Consider the following 15,403-nt stretch of genomic DNA (forward strand, 5'->3'; position numbering starts at 1 on the left):
CCTACACAACGTACTTTGCTCTTCTTTGCTTGATCGGGGCCAGACTCCGACGAGTTGGTCATTGCTATTATACTTGCCAATTGCTCTTTTCCTCGCTGTGCAGCGTGCTGCAGCATTCCATTCCTTTACCGCCCCGCTTGCCTGGCTTTCCTCTCACGGTCTACGTTCCCTTTCGATTTCCTGCCGACGGCATTATCTCCGCCTATACGAGCTCAGTTGATCTTCAAAAGAGTGTCAACGGGGCTTCTCAAAAACCATCACTCGACCGGTCTTCGTGAACGCATGCGCTCCTTCCCGATTCGACCACAGCGATTCGCGGTAGCCGGCATTCCACTTTGAAACGGAATTTATGAACTTTCTCGCCTAGACTCTGTCAGATTGATTGTCTTATGTTCATTGAGTGGGAATTGAAAGAACGACCTCACAATGACGAGACCACAAATTATCAGAGCCGGTTCGTTGAATTGATGTATACGGTATAGTCCATGAGATTTCTGACGCATGGCTGTGCAGACACAATTGATCTACAGGATCCAAGCTCTCCTTCTGCTCAAGATCATTCCTCAGTCAGCTCGCGAGTCGCCGAAGGCCGGACCGGTCCCCATCAGAACCAATCCTTGCGCCATGCAGAGCAAGAAGCTAGAGATGACGTGATCACGAGCCCTCGAGTTTCGCTCCACCATTTGGACAATGGAGACCAGAATCATCACATCGATATTGTTTACGATGAACCGGACGATTCCATGGCGGATCTTAAAGGGGAAGACGGAGACATTGGCGATGAGGAAAGCGATGACATGATGGATGACGATATGATGGATAAGATTTCGTCTTCACCATCTATAGATGACGGTAAGCTGGGCTACAAAGGTACATATTACATGGGTCAAAACGGAGCTCTAATGCGCTACTCAGAGGACATCGATTTCGAATTCGTTTATGCTCTACACACTTTTGTTGCGACAGTCGAAGGACAGGCCAATGCTGCCAAAGGCGACACTATGGTCCTCCTTGACGATAGTAACAGTTACTGGTGGCTCGTTCGAGTGGTCAAGGATGGCAGTATCGGTAGGCGGTCTTGCCCCTTCATAAATGGCTTATCTTACTTTGGTCTTAGGATATCTCCCGGCGGAGCATATCGAAACTCCGACAGAGAGATTGGCTAGGTTGAACAAGCATCGTAATGTGGATGTAGGTTTCGTATCCCTTAATGGATACTTGAAGTTTACTAACTGGCTAGCTATCCGCAACAATGCTTGGTGACAATGCCGAAAAATCCAAGAATCCGCTCAAAAAGGCCATGCGCCGGCGCAACGCAAAGACAGTCACCTTCGCTTCCCCAACATTCTTCGAGGCCTCTGACATTGACTACTCAACCGAGGAAGAAGAAGAAGATGCAGAACAATTGGAAGAAGAGGAAATTCGAGTCGAACCTCAAGATGCCCAATACGACGTTCAAGATGAAGATATGGTCGTAGAGCCACTTCGTCCAAAGCCACATAAGGAGAAAGTCTCGCGGGTGGTTGAGCCTGAAACAGAGGAGACACAAACTGAGCCTTCGAGCCCTGAGAAACCGCGTCCTAGCGACGAATCGTTTGAAAGACCAGGTACGGGATGTGCTTCCTTGATTAGGTGTCTTTTATGTCTTTTACTAATCACAGTTGTGCAGCTCGGTCGAGAAATGGTACACTACGGAATACGGATTCCTTCTTCAATGACGACACAGCAGAAACTAAAAAGATATCCATCACTCCAAGTCTTCTCCGCGATGATAACGGAGTGTCTAAAAGCGAGGCACAAGAGGTATTCATCTTTTATGCTTATATAATGTTTGTAATGTTTGATTAACAATTTCCTCAGGGTCGCGCAAGTATGGAGTCCATCGAGAAGACTTTGGCTGCTGGTGACAAGGGCAAGCGCAAGGACAAAAAGCCAGGTATGCTTAGCGGATTGTTCAAAAGGAAAGATAAAAAGGGTCGAACATCGGAAGACGATGGCGAAGATGCGGAAAAGACCTCCGAAGAGATTTCACGGTCATCCCCGCAACCAAAGGTTTCATCTGAATCATTACGAGAGCCTACCAATACCAAGGCGTCTGGTGTCCAGAGACAGTCGAGCAAGCTTCAGAAGCAACAGCCAGCAGAGGTTGCCTTAGTCAATCCGTCACAACGCGCCATGCAAGACACTTCGATATCTACGAGCGAGGCGTCCTCACCTGTCAAGGAGGATTACAGCTCTTCAATCCGCCGGGTGTTGTCACCGTCAGCCGGGGCAACTGTTGCACCTCTTCAAGTGCGGACCTCATTCGAGAATAATGCAGCTGCTCCTGAGCAGCGAACACCGAGTGATTATACTTCATCTCCGGTGAAGACATCGCCTGTGGCAACGTCAAACATAACGTCGTCTATGGGAATGAACGGCAAGATGCATGACGGCCCGATTGCTGAGGAACCTATTCAGACAATGTCCAGAGAAGACCCGTCATCAAATCCAGTTTCTCCATCGCGGCAGTTGAGAGGTAATGTTCACAGTGATGATAGCTTATCTGACTCTGTTGTAAATGTTTCACCTACTCAAGCCCCCATGAGCTCCCGTCCCCCGGGCTTGGTTGTGGATACATCTTCGCAGGAAGGGCGCTCTGTTTCTCCGTTGTCCTCCAAATCTTCCTCGCCAGAGTTTATCGAACGACCTGAGCCGAAGGGCGATGAGACAACACCGGTGTCTACTGTGTCGTCTGTTGCAACAGCAACATGGAGCGACGCGAGCTTACGGAGTTATCTCGATGATGAGAATGATATTCGGGATCTTCTTATTATTGTACACGACAAATCGAATGTGCAGCCCGCCGGACCCGATCACCCGATTACAGGCAGTCTCTTCAAGGAAGAGAGCAGACGTTTGAAGGAAATGTCTGGGCGACTCGATGAGATGCTCGCAGGCTGGATCTCGCGGAAATCAGATCGAGTTAGCAAAGCTTATTGATCACTTTTTCTCTTGTGGAACAACGCATTCCCATATCCCATTACATACACCACATTATGATAGCGACTAGTATATGACTGTGCCATGACCTTCATGGCCAACACCAAGATCAGCACTGTTCTCTCTGTTTCTTTTTATACCTTCGTTGCATAGCTACCTTTTTCCGCTTTCCCCTTACACTCATCCTGGAGATTCCCCTCGTCTTTATCTATCTATATATCTTCTCTTCAACCATATAACGGCGGGCACTGTTTTGCCTTCATTCTTACATTTATTTTTTCTTTTCTCGTTTCACTTATCATAGTTTTTGGCGGCATTGTTTTGACTATCTGCAAGCTGTCTCGAAATACCCATGTCCATACAAACAACCATTTGCGTACCAGGTTGGCCAAGCTTACCGGTTCTGCAACGAATACGAACGCATTATTTTCTGTCCGGTCCTGGTCCTATCACATGTAGAGAGCCCAACCAGTACGTCAACGCCAAGCACGGCGTAGGTGCCTGAGATGTATGTCGGGCTGACTGGAGCCTCTTGATCTTCTCCCCCTCTGCGGGGAGTTTGCGGCTGACTTGGCCACCTTTCCTTTCCGGGATAGATATCAGCACGCCACGGGATCAAGCCTGATGACTTGAATAGGAGATGAGTTTCGCTAGGAATTATTTATTTATTAATCATCCTGAAGAAGTCTGTAACTGTCTCATCGTCCATATTTTTTTGCGTAGCAATAAGCATCTTGGCTCGGGTACGGTAACGCATCATGTCTGGACCATACTACAACCCGGAATATCAGCAGAATCAACCTGGTGGGCAGCCAGGCTATGGACAGAGGTATCCCGATCAGCAACAATACCTTGATCCTTCGGCGCAACACAATTATCCTCATTATCAGGGATCTACACCTCCGCCTCCGCGTTCTGCGTCGGGGTCACCATATCCTCAACCTCTGCACGAGTCCGGGTATGGATATGGACAACAGCAGCGACCCTCATATGGTCCCAGTGAATATGAGCATAGCAACCCACCAAAAACCGGAACGGCGCATGAGTACTAGTTAGTTCTCGCTTACCTCCATTTTTTTGTTCGCGTACAATGCATACTGATCATTCATTCGATGCATCAGCAATGCCCATAACAGCAACCAAAGCATCCCACGCATAGAACAACACAATGCCCCCGACAACTCTCAACTAAACGATGAGACAGAAACCGGCGAACGCGGTCTAGGAGGCGGCCTCCTAGGCGGCGCCGCGGGACTCTTCGCAGGGCACAAGGCCAATCATGGGCTATTAGGCACAATCGGTGGCGCTATAGTGGGTAGTCTAGTCGAGAATCAGATCAAAAAGCGTACCGGCCATGGCCATGGATCGTCTTCTTCTGAGCATGGAGGAGGTTCGTCTGAATATGGATATGGGTCTTCAGATGGCGGTAGCCATCATAGCCACGGCCATCGTCATCATCATCATAAACATCAGGAGAATCGGCATCATAGGCATTCGTCGAGGTCGTCGCATCATTCGCACTCGAGGAATAGGAGTTCGTCGAGTGTGGGGAGTCGGAGTGGGAGTGATGAGCATGATAGGGAGAGTGGCAGGCATAGGCGTCGTCATGAGGATTATTACTGATTACATTGACTTATGTTATCTACCGCTATGAGGTTATGACTTTCATGCGCCTTTCGGATTTGTTTTATTATGGATGATTTTGACTTGTTTTGTATGATTTGATGTGTATGGGTTCAGTATGTTACGATAAATATGAGCTGTTGGGATAGCGTGTTATATACATGATGCTTTGCTTTTCTCGAGAATCCATATCCTTGTCCCGTCGCTCCCTACACCCCTGACTAGCTCAAGGGCCACCACGGCTCATGGGCCAAAATATACGATATCTCATGTAAAATGTTTTCTAGTCTAGCAACGCCATATAATTTATATATAGATCCTAGACACATTGAACATACATATATAGATCACCTATCACCCATAGAGTCAAAGAAAAACCCTAAGCTTTGAGGCTCTGTTAGAGCCTCATCTTCCTCCAGCTCATCCATACCAAGTATACGCCTCTTATGAATCCTCAATAAATCTCCCTCATGGCGGCGTTTTATGAGGCGATTGGCATTCTTCACGTAAAGGGCACCAACTGCCTTGACCTGGCTCTTGACGGGTTTTTTATTCTTACATTTTGCGGTGTCACGAACTTTCTCTCAAAGTTTTCACGGTGTAACTCGCCTAATCCGGCAATTGTGAGGCTGCCCTGATTAACCACCTTTATACGACGTGCAAGCCCCGGACTTGCCTCATCTATGATATCCTTGATACAATCAACTGATTGCTTAATTTTGTTGATATAGCGACGAAGCTTTGTGACACTTGACGGCGGTGAAATTGACTTTGTTGTTGGTGAGCTAGGAATAGCGTCATCCTCCTCGCTGTAAATTTCCAACGTATTACCACTTTTATAAGTCTATCGAATTCATCCTCAGGATGAGGAACAAGATATCGATCGAAAGGCCAAATCTCTCGATCTTTCCACCCATGCCGAATAATACGTGATGTAAAGGTCGTATAAGAATATCGCGTAATCCATCAAAAAAGTCATTTTCATCGAAATCAAAGCTATGAAAACGAGTAACCTTATTCACCACTCTTCCATGAACGTGTTTATATTGCTGAAAAAGGATACCATCAAGCGGTTGTAAAAGATGCGTTGAATGTGGAGGAAAAGTGAATAATTGAATGTGCCCTTGTTCGCAGTAATCAACGAATTCGATAGTGAGATGGGTTGTATGATTATCCATGAGTAGTAACCGCCGGCTTGAATCTCCAGGATGCGTATAATGTTAAAATGTTGAAGCCATTCGAATACGATCTCATCAGTGATAAACCCATTCTTAGCTGGTGCAACAAGCCATTCTTCATCCTTGATATGTTGATACCATTCCTCCGTATGCTTTTCACCTTTTGAAATCAAAAAAAGGTGGTAATAATCTTACCTTCGGCGTTAATACACTCAACGACGGTAATAGATTCTCGAGATGACAGGCTAAAAACTCTTTCTGATGTTTTTGGGTATGCTGTTACCACTGCTTCATTTTTTCCCTGTTCAACAACGAATCCGGTCTCGTCAAAATTCCATAGATTTCGAGGTCGAATTTTGAGGTCGCGTAACACGATTTTAAGGTTAATAAACCATCGCTCAACCTCGCCATAATGCTCAGCAGCTGTATGATCAACTTCCTAAGGCTTTTGAACGATTCCATTATATTTTTTCGGTAAACGGTCGAGAAATCGATATACCCACATGTCGCTGGCTTTCAGTGGCTCTCCCGGACCGATCCAATCTTCGGAGAGCAAAAAAAATTTGCACTTTCCTCTATTTGCTGGTCGGTAGGAGGTGAGCCTGTGATATCTAGATATTGAACCACTTAGTAAGCCTTTTCTTGATCAAAAGATAGTAATCGATTCGTTGCTGGCCGTGTTGAGTGAGAGGGCAGGCCCTTGATGCGTCGCGATAGCTTTTTCCGGGAGACCCTTAATTCACGCGCCAACTGCGTGACTTTTGGATTTTTTTTTGGAGTTAATACGCATCAATAGCCTTGGCAATCAACTCTTCCTCTTTTTTATATTCCTCAGCGGTAATTTTGGCGGTGTTTTGGGTGTTGAGGATATCGGGTTGAGATTTTGAAGATTTTGGCCCGTGAGCCGTGGCGGACCATCAGCTAGTCAAGGGTGTGGAGAGCGACGGGACTAGCAGATACATAAAAATCTCCATCTTACATATCAGAATCGAACCAGGGAACGTCATTGGGTCCTTTCATTCTTCCACAGACATCATCCAGCCCTAGGGCGCGCCCAATACGAGTCAAGCTCCAGAGGTCATCCAGATATAAGCGGAAATATCCCGGGTAGTATCGCGTGTTGTAACTGCTGCCTCCTCGATAATTCGGATCCACCACCGTGACCCAGTCGCCTTTTCGGCCACTCTGTGGCTCGGGGTGGCGGATGATGGATTGCAAAGCACCTTCATCGATGACCACACACCACCGAGACCGAACTCCCTGATGTCCGTTGTCGCTCTCCCGGACCGCCCTGAAATACCGACGGATCTCGTCCAGCATCGCGCCGTAGTAGTGAACGCCATGTAGAGGCCCAAGCAATATGAAAGTGGAAGCTATGAAAGAAAACTAAGCATGGAGGGAGAAAGAAGAATCTATCAACATGAAGCTATCTCAGGGGCTTCTGGTTTTACCACGTGACCAAGATTTACCCTCGTCCCGTAACCCTGTCCCGGAACAACGTTCCTCCGGGTATTTTGATCAGGTTTCAATGATTTCAGAAATTTAGTGGATAATTTATCGAGTAAAAGCGTGAGTAAAAGCGCGGGCAATTCACATTGGCCTCTTTGCTTGGTGAATTCTCGGCAGTGATCCATGAGCAGGCATATAGCGCTCAGTAAATACTCCGTGAGTGTTCAGTGAGTGCTCAGCATGGGTCAGTGACTGAAGGATGATTTATCACGTGATGTCACCTAAAAGCGGCAAGGAGTTGTGAGGAATGAGCTGGGGCGGCCGCACATATCATTTAGGTATAGGATACCTAGGTGTTATCGTAGTCTCTATTAGTCTCTGGGTGGGTTGCAGGTTGCTTTATAGTCTATACTGATGAACCACAACTCCGGGATACAAGCATTAATGGGTACTTCCAGGTTGCCTTCAGCACTGAAAAGAATGACATATACCTCAAGTACTGCTGGACGAGTGAATCCTGATTATGGTTTGCGCTACAAGAAGAGAAGTTTCATCTTGGTAAGCTTCTCAGGTGATGGCATAACTTATATCAAGGATCGCGTCTGCGTACGTAATTGAAGTATAATGAGATTAGGTGTTGCAATTGGAAGTCTAGAAATTATCGCTCCTGGCTTAGAATAAACGCATTCTGGAAAACATTATTCTTCTAATTGATGCGAAGTTCGTGGTTTCTCCACCAGCCAAGTAAGTTTCGAATTTACCCACGAATCGAGAAACATTCAACAAGTCGTTTAGCGTCCTTTTATCTCTAGCATGATGGCAGCATCTGTCTACTAGTAGATGAAACAAACTCACTCTATTTCAATTAAGAAAGGGAGAAAGGACACATTGGTGGAGACCGGGAATTAGGGCTTGTGGTGGATCATTTGTCTCCTCACGGTCCTACTGCTTAACTTAGAATAAAATAATAAAGAAGCTCACAGGAACCTTTTTCATGCTTATAAAATGGAGCAAAAATTTCCACTAATCAGAAGCAGAGAATAGCCCATGATCGCTGCTAAAGTACGCAGTAGAGAACGCTAATAGAGTAGAAGAAACTTTCGAAACATCTTCAAACAAGTGGGCAAATTTCTCCGCCCACTAATCCTTCATTATTGGGCCCATGGTTTATATCGAACTCCCCTATAGTTACTGGGTTAATAAGATGCGGATCTTGCAAGCTCCGTCCAGGATATGATCGATTATTCCGGCGGTTTAAGGCCCCGCAAAGAGTGTAAGCTTGCGAGTATATTGACATGTCTGGAATTTAGACTGGATATACGTATGTGGATTAGACGGGATCGAATCAATATATGAATAGGTCGAACTCCTCATATGTAGAATAAATACAGTCCGGTTGACAACTTCCTGTTTACAGTCAGGGCTTTTCTAAGATTCTTTCCATTCATTACAACCTCGTTCTTCTGTTTCTTGCTGTTCTACCTTAGTAAAATCCTCGTCATTCATAACTCTTGTAATCATGCGTTCCTTCATTGGCCTGGCCGGGCTGGCCTGCTTGTCATCAGTGGTGCTGGCCGTCCCAGCGCCAGCTCCTACAGCACCTGCTAAGTTAGAAGATCGTGCCGCGTCTTGCACATTCTCTGGCTCCAACGGTGCAGCAGCAGCTAGCAAATCCAAGACTTCGTGCTCAACCATTGTATTGTCGAGTGTTGCTGTGCCGTCGGGAACGACACTTGACCTAACTAATCTTAACGATGGAACGAAGGTGAGTGTTAATCAATTCCGTTTCAAAAGGACGTATGGTTAGATGATATCAAGGTCATCTTCGAAGGCACAACCACTTTCGGCTACGCAGAGTGGTCAGGTCCCCTTGTCTCCGTCTCAGGAAACGACATCACCGTCGAAGGAGCCTCTGGAGCTGTGCTCGACGGTGACGGATCTCGTTGGTGGGACGGCAAGGGCAGCAACGGAGGCAAGACGAAGCCCAAGTTCTTTTATGCTCACAACCTCAAGTCCTCGTCTATCAGCAACATCAAGATCCTGAACTCGCCTGTGCAGGTCTTCAGCATTGATGGTGCTCAGACACTGACTTTGGACCATATCACAATTGACAATTCGGCTGGTGACTCTCAAGGTGGCCATAATACAGATGCGTTTGATGTTGGTGATTCGAATGGGGTTACTATCTCGAATGCTATTGTTCAGAATCAGGATGATTGTTTGGCAGTCAACTCTGGCACTGTAAGTACCCCTTAGCCTCTACTCTTTCCCAATTAGAGACTTACTAAGTATGCTGCTGTAGAACATCATTTTCACTGGCGGTACCTGCTCCGGTGGTCATGGTTTGTCCATTGGCTCTGTTGGCGGCCGTTCTGATAACACGGTCCAGACCGTTCACATTGAGAACTCTACTATCAAGAACTCTCAAAACGGTAGGTCTACCTTTGTCCATTTATCTAAACCCCTGGACACGATTCTAACTAGCTATAATCAGGCGTCCGCATCAAAACCGTCTATGGCGCCACCGGCTCCGTCTCCGGCGTAACCTACAAGGACATCACACTCTCCGGCATCACCAAATACGGCATCGTCATTGAGCAGGACTACGAGAACGGCAGCCCTACAGGAACACCTACTAACGGCGTCCCAATTACTGGCCTTACCATTGATGGTGTAACCGGTAGCGTCACTAGCAGCGCTACAGAAGTCTATATCCTCTGCGGCAGTGGTAGCTGCTCCAACTGGACTTGGCAGGGCGTTAATATTACCGGTGGTAAGAAGAGTAGCAGTTGTAAGAATGTTCCTAGTGGTGCTAGCTGCTAAAAGAGTGTCCTGCTTGTGGTGTCTGGCTGGGTTTCAAAATATTTTAAGGCTTCTGTGGAGCTGGTTTCTTTTCTTTCCTGGGGTATCCCCCTGTGGTCTTTTTTTTTTCATCTGTAAATGCAAATTATGCTTATCTTTGGAATCCTTTTTTGTTCTATCTAGTTGGAAGTAGGAGATCTAAAGTATGCATTACCTCTCTTTACATTCTTGATTTACGATCGCTAATGTCCGTATGGTGCACCGTCCGTCCCGAGGTCATTAGAAATGACAGAGAACAGATTGGATAAGCTTTATAAGCTTCTCGGGTATGGATAACTGAGTTAATCCCGGATTAGCTTGACTAACGCAGAGTTACAGACAAAAGCAATAGATTCAGATTGCCACCGCTATGTTATCTCGTAATAGTACATTGTATGTGCGAGTTGAAACATGATATAGCTCAGAGAGCTGTAAGATCGAATCGTCAACTCGGTCAATGGAAGAGGTATTACATATGGAACTGTCGTAATGTACATCATGATTCATGTTTCATCGCAATGCTCATCTTCTTTATTCTTGAGTAAGCTTCTCCACTTGTTCCTTCCCCTTCTTCAGCACAGCCTGAAGTTCTTCAAGAGTCTCTTTCATAATTTTCTCCGTCTCACTTCCTTTCTTCTGAGCAATAGTCTGTAGTGATTGTAGTTGGGAGAGCAGATCAGAACCACCAGGCACCTTGTTGAGCCACTGGTCGAGACCGGACATGTCGCTATTCTTAGCTTGTTCAACCTTGTCCTTGATATACTTCTCCACATCCTCGGACTTTCCAGATGAGCCTTCTCCTTCACTAGGCCCCATAATTCCTGGAAATAACCTTTCTTCAGGGTATCGGCATTCTCTTCAATCAGTTTCTTGAGCTAGGGAGTCTTCTCGAGATAACCCTGGGACTCATCTAGACCCTTTTTCCATGCCTCGTCTCCAAGCTTCTGAAGCTTGTTCTTCTTGTCTTCGATCAAAGACTTAATCTCCTCCGCTGACTGGACACTCACGCCACGCTTGATGATGCTCGAGATTTGTTGCCAAGTCTGATCCACTTCTTCCTTTGCCCTCGGGCCACAGGCTTCTCCCATCTGCTTCAATTGATCATAGCTGCCTCCAACCTTTTCCTTCAGCTGAGGGTGATTCGACAAGACGTCCTCCGCAGCGTCTCCAGCAAGGTCAAATAGACGTTGGGCATATTGCTGCAGTACTGGGAGGGAATTGGACGCCGCAGTAGTGCTAAACCCATCCTTCTTGAAGATACAACCCAGCTCGTTATATGCATCCTTGACAATACGGTCGAACTCTTCTTTGTGGTTATTTCGGATCTTTTCGAGGTCGTCAAAAGCAGTGTCAACATACCCGCGTCCACCAGGGATGAACACAGCATAGCTCTTGACAGTATCTCTCAGCCAGCGGAACGCCTCGTCCGGTTCTGGGGTCTTCTCTACAATCTTTTGTTTGGCTTGTTTAATGTAGGCATGTGTTTCTTTGCTGGTCTTCACGAGCGTCTTGGCTCCGGAGAAGTGATACCAGGCATATCCTGAAGCAAAGCAACAGCTCCACCAGCGATGCCACCAATCAATGCGGGATTGCTAGCACTGGAGGTTGCTTGGGATGTGGTAGATTGGAAGCGGCGGTTGACGAAGCGAGCTTGAGATCGAGGTTGCTGTCTGGCGCACCGCACAGCAGGTGCCGTAGTTCGTCTGAGCATCTTGTACATGTTGTAGAAGTGAAGGATGATGAGCGAGGATAATAAAAGATTAATCGATCAAGAGATGAAGACATTTTGGTCAACTCCGGGGTATTTATATCTGGTCCAAAAGCTGTAAACAAGCTGGGGAAGCTCCGTCAAGATGACGTACTGCATCCAGGAACGTGCCTTAGCTAGGGTTAACTCCAATTAGGGTTGGGGTAGAATCAGTTATCCCGGGATATAAGGGTAAGGGTAACGAATCCTAACCTGAAATCAGTCCTGGCATAAGCTACTCGCATCATCACTGTCAATACTCAAGTCTACGTATGTGTCATATTCCAATTTACCACAACCAATAAACTCCCAAGAAGCATGGAAGTTTTCGTTCCCTTAAAACTATGAAAAGTATGGACTAGAATTGTGAATGGTTTCGAGGCTATTTCCGCTTCCGGAAGTAATTTATTGCACCGCGTCTTGTTGTCGACAGTCCAGTCAGGTAGATAAGTTAGGTCTTCAATTGTCCCGATTGCCCGGTGTCTGAAAATGTATGTTATTCATTTTACAGAATATCATATCTGCAATGTGCCATCGCCAATTGGAACAAACCCCGCATGTATCGTGAATATCAATCGCGGAGATGCGGAGGTAAAGAAACAAAACAATTTTAAATCATCCTCTCTCCTCTATATACTCCACAATCGTGCAGGATTGGATCCGGTAGGATTATGTCAGTCGTTTCAAAAAACAAGCTTGAGCCATGGTCAGTCGACGAGGGAGGATCTCATCGCGGAGAAGAGTATCGGTCATTGTGCTCAGAAGTTTGTCGGTTACTGCTCCAAACAACACGCGGTGCATGTTAGTTTCCCGTGCAGGTTAATGCCTGACAATTTCCAGGCATTTGATTTTAATGACCAGGGTAGACTCCTGCATAATCCTAGTATTGGAGGTGCATATTCCGGTAGTTGGACGTATGGATCAGAGGCTTCGACGAGCTAAAGTGCTAACCCCGAGCTAAAACACACCGCGGTTTTGATTACGGATAGAGTAGAGACTGGAATTCAATTATGGTTAAGATTGGCAGTAAGCTATGGTCCCATATTGTAACGTTGGTCTTCATCCGCCCTTCTATCATGCCCCGACATTCCGCGGCCCCATGAGTATGGAGGCAAAACGTATTATTATAGAGGAAATTACACATGGCTCATATTGATCTCCTCATGGCTATTGTGGCCATGAAGGCTGCAATCAGGATTATAAAATGACGGTGTTCTGCCTCGAAGAAATCAAACATCATCAATCGCAAACAGTCAGTCAGACACAGTTCGAATAGAAGCAAACGACACAATGTCTGCCTTGAACTCGTTCAAAATGTACAAGAACGCCCTCATTCTGGGTTCTCTCCTGGCGACAGCCCACGCTCAACAGATTGGTAATCTTACTGCTGAGACCCAGCCATCTTTGTCCTGGTCCACTTGCACATCAGGTGGCAGCTGTACCTCAAAGAGTGCCTCCATTACTTTGGATGCCAACTGGCGTTGGGTGCATAGTGTCAATGGCAGCACCAATTGCTACACCGGTAACACTTGGGATACATCCATCTGCGACACTGATACTTCCTGCGCCCAGGACTGTGCTGTCGACGGTGCAGACTACTCGGGAACGTACGGTATTACCACTTCAGGAAATTCACTGCGTCTGAACTTCGTTACGGGCTCCAACGTTGGATCCCGTACTTACCTGATGGCCGATAAGACGCATTACCAACTCTTCAACCTGTTGAACCAGGAGTTCACTTTCACGGTCGATGCGTCTACCCTCCCATGTGGTTTGAACGGCGCTCTCTACTTTGTCTCCATGGATGCAGATGGAGGTGTCTCAAAGCAACCTAACAACAAGGCTGGTGCTCAGTACGGTGTTGGATACTGTGACTCTCAGTGCCCGCGTGACCTGAAGTTCATCGGCGGTCAGGCCAACGTTGAGGGGTGGCAACCCTCATCCAACAACTCCAACACCGGCCTCGGCAATCACGGATCTTGCTGTGCAGAGCTTGATATCTGGGAGGCTAACAGTATCTCAGAAGCCTTGACCCCTCATCCTTGCGATACATCGTCACAAACTGTATGCACCGGCGATGCCTGCGGTGGTACCTACAGCAATGACCGTTATGGTGGTACTTGCGATCCCGACGGATGTGATTTCAACCCTTACCGAGTTGGTGTCACTGACTTCTACGGCCCCGGAATGACCATTGACACTACCAAGCCCGTGACTGTAGTAACTCAGTTCGTCACTAATGACGGTACCTCAAGCGGTACCCTTTCTGAGATCAGACGCTACTATGTCCAGAATGGTAAGGTCTTTGCACAGCCTTCTTCCAAGATTGACGGAATTAGCGGAAATGCCATCAATTCCGACTACTGCTCCGCTGAGATTTCCACTTTCGGTGGCAACCCTTCGTTCACTAAGCATGGTGGTTTGGCAGGTGTGAGCACAGCACTTAAGAATGGTATGGTTTTGGTGATGAGCTTGTGGGACGACTACTCCGTCAACATGCTTTGGCTCGACAGCACCTACCCAACAAATGCCACTGGTACTCCTGGCGCAGCTCGTGGTACCTGCTCCACATCCTCTGGTTCACCCAAGACCGTTGAGGCCAACTCACCTAACGCCCATGTTATCTTCTCGGATATCCGAGTTGGTCCCTTGAACTCTACTTTCAGTGGCTCTGGTACTTCTACCCCTGGCGGTGGTAGCAGCACTACAACCAGCCCGGGTTCCACTACCACTACTCCCGGAAGTGGAAGTGGAAGTGGAGTTGCTTCGCATTACGGACAGTGTGGTGGTCAGGGATGGACTGGCCCAACCACCTGTGCTAGTGGATTTACTTGCACTGTTATAAACCCTTACTACTCGCAATGCCTGTAGATGGTTGATATCGGTTGGATGGGAAATGACAGACAGGAGAGAAATATCAAACCAAAATGTACCAAACATGTTGCGTTGATGATGCTGTAAATATGACTAGTGTTCATTCGTTCATAAGTTTTATCTCAAATTGAATTCTTACTTTCCTATCTAATATATACTAATGACAAATACATTGAGATGGTACCTGCCAATGTATCTCATCATGCGTAATGCTCAAATAGTGGCTGATGAGATTTCTCTAAATCTAGCATGCTTAGACGACTTTTTCATATGCAACCCTACCTGAGAAAACTATGTACCTGGGCAGATTGTTCGTACCTACCTAAAAAAAAAGACAATTGATTACCTAGATAAGATTTATTTACCTAGATACCATGTCAATAGGCAATGGGAGTTTGGTAATTAAGACGATATATAATCTTATTTTATCGGTTTAATTGCTGTTGCGACCTGCATGTTAGATTGATCGGTCAAGTAGACCCTCGAGCTCAATGAGTGGCCTTCTTTATCTTTGTAAACGAAGAGTTGAAGACCTCATACACAGGCTTGCTCAAACCCTAAGTATTGGGGCGCAGTATCCAGATTAGGAATGTGTTACCTGTTTAGGCAATTCACGAAAACATCAATCTCACACGCTTTCTATCATTTTAAGTTTTATCACACATCTATTATTTATGTTATTTCATAATATTTTGCTCTAAGAGAAATA

At 46.4% G+C, this 15,403-nt stretch overlaps 6 protein-coding genes across 6 annotated transcripts, besides 3 other annotated features; 4 read left to right on the forward strand and 2 right to left on the reverse strand.

The window, feature by feature from the left end:
* Window positions 1-426: 426 nt before the first annotated feature.
* TSTA_043520 (SH3 domain protein, putative) lies at window positions 427-3,317 on the forward strand (the record flags this gene model as incomplete). Its single annotated transcript, XM_002484789.1, has 7 exons — window positions 427-454; window positions 514-852; window positions 916-1,068; window positions 1,118-1,191; window positions 1,241-1,607; window positions 1,670-1,803; window positions 1,861-3,317. 7 exons carry the CDS (start codon window positions 427-429, stop codon window positions 2,980-2,982), a joined length of 2,217 nt encoding a protein of 738 aa, XP_002484834.1. The 3' UTR covers window positions 2,983-3,317.
* Window positions 1,379-1,420: a sequence feature (GA-rich).
* A 365-nt stretch (window positions 3,318-3,682) lies between the features above and the next one.
* On the forward strand, window positions 3,683-4,810 carry TSTA_043530 (uncharacterized protein). The gene is made up of 2 exons (XM_002484790.1): window positions 3,683-4,033; window positions 4,104-4,810. The coding sequence occupies exons 1-2, from the start codon at window positions 3,741-3,743 to the stop codon at window positions 4,603-4,605; spliced, it is 795 nt and encodes a 264-aa protein (XP_002484835.1). The 5' UTR covers window positions 3,683-3,740; the 3' UTR covers window positions 4,606-4,810.
* A 763-nt stretch (window positions 4,811-5,573) lies between these two features.
* Window positions 5,574-5,831: a mobile genetic element.
* TSTA_043540 (uncharacterized protein) lies at window positions 5,624-7,103 on the reverse strand (the record flags this gene model as incomplete). The annotated part of the gene is made up of 4 exons (XM_002484791.1): window positions 5,624-5,943; window positions 5,979-6,222; window positions 6,283-6,385; window positions 6,763-7,103. The coding sequence occupies 4 exons, from the start codon at window positions 7,101-7,103 to the stop codon at window positions 5,624-5,626; spliced, it is 1,008 nt and encodes a 335-aa protein (XP_002484836.1).
* Window positions 5,947-6,312: a mobile genetic element.
* A 1,648-nt stretch (window positions 7,104-8,751) lies between the features above and the next one.
* On the forward strand, window positions 8,752-10,062 carry TSTA_043550 (extracellular polygalacturonase, putative; the record flags this gene model as incomplete). Its single annotated transcript, XM_002484792.1, has 4 exons — window positions 8,752-8,997; window positions 9,051-9,473; window positions 9,535-9,664; window positions 9,727-10,062. 4 exons carry the CDS (start codon window positions 8,752-8,754, stop codon window positions 10,053-10,055), a joined length of 1,128 nt encoding a protein of 375 aa, XP_002484837.1. The 3' UTR covers window positions 10,056-10,062.
* Window positions 10,063-10,452: 390 nt separating this feature from the next.
* Window positions 10,453-11,843, reverse strand: TSTA_043560 (uncharacterized protein). The gene is made up of 3 exons (XM_002484793.1): window positions 11,637-11,843; window positions 10,972-11,613; window positions 10,453-10,909 (listed from the first exon to the last, which is right to left on the reverse strand). Exons 1-3 carry the CDS (start codon window positions 11,791-11,793, stop codon window positions 10,605-10,607), a joined length of 1,104 nt encoding a protein of 367 aa, XP_002484838.1. The 5' UTR covers window positions 11,794-11,843; the 3' UTR covers window positions 10,453-10,604.
* A 1,267-nt stretch (window positions 11,844-13,110) lies between these two features.
* Window positions 13,111-14,742, forward strand: TSTA_043570 (1,4-beta-D-glucan-cellobiohydrolyase, putative; the record flags this gene model as incomplete). The annotated part of the gene is made up of 1 exon (XM_002484794.1): window positions 13,111-14,742. The coding sequence occupies one exon, from the start codon at window positions 13,111-13,113 to the stop codon at window positions 14,689-14,691; it is 1,581 nt and encodes a 526-aa protein (XP_002484839.1). The 3' UTR covers window positions 14,692-14,742.
* Window positions 14,743-15,403: the final 661 nt, after the last annotated feature.

Source organism: Talaromyces stipitatus, genomic scaffold (assembly GCF_000003125.1).
Source record: "Talaromyces stipitatus ATCC 10500 scf_1105507295515 genomic scaffold, whole genome shotgun sequence".
Classification (NCBI taxonomy): Eukaryota; Fungi; Ascomycota; class Eurotiomycetes; order Eurotiales; family Trichocomaceae; genus Talaromyces; species Talaromyces stipitatus.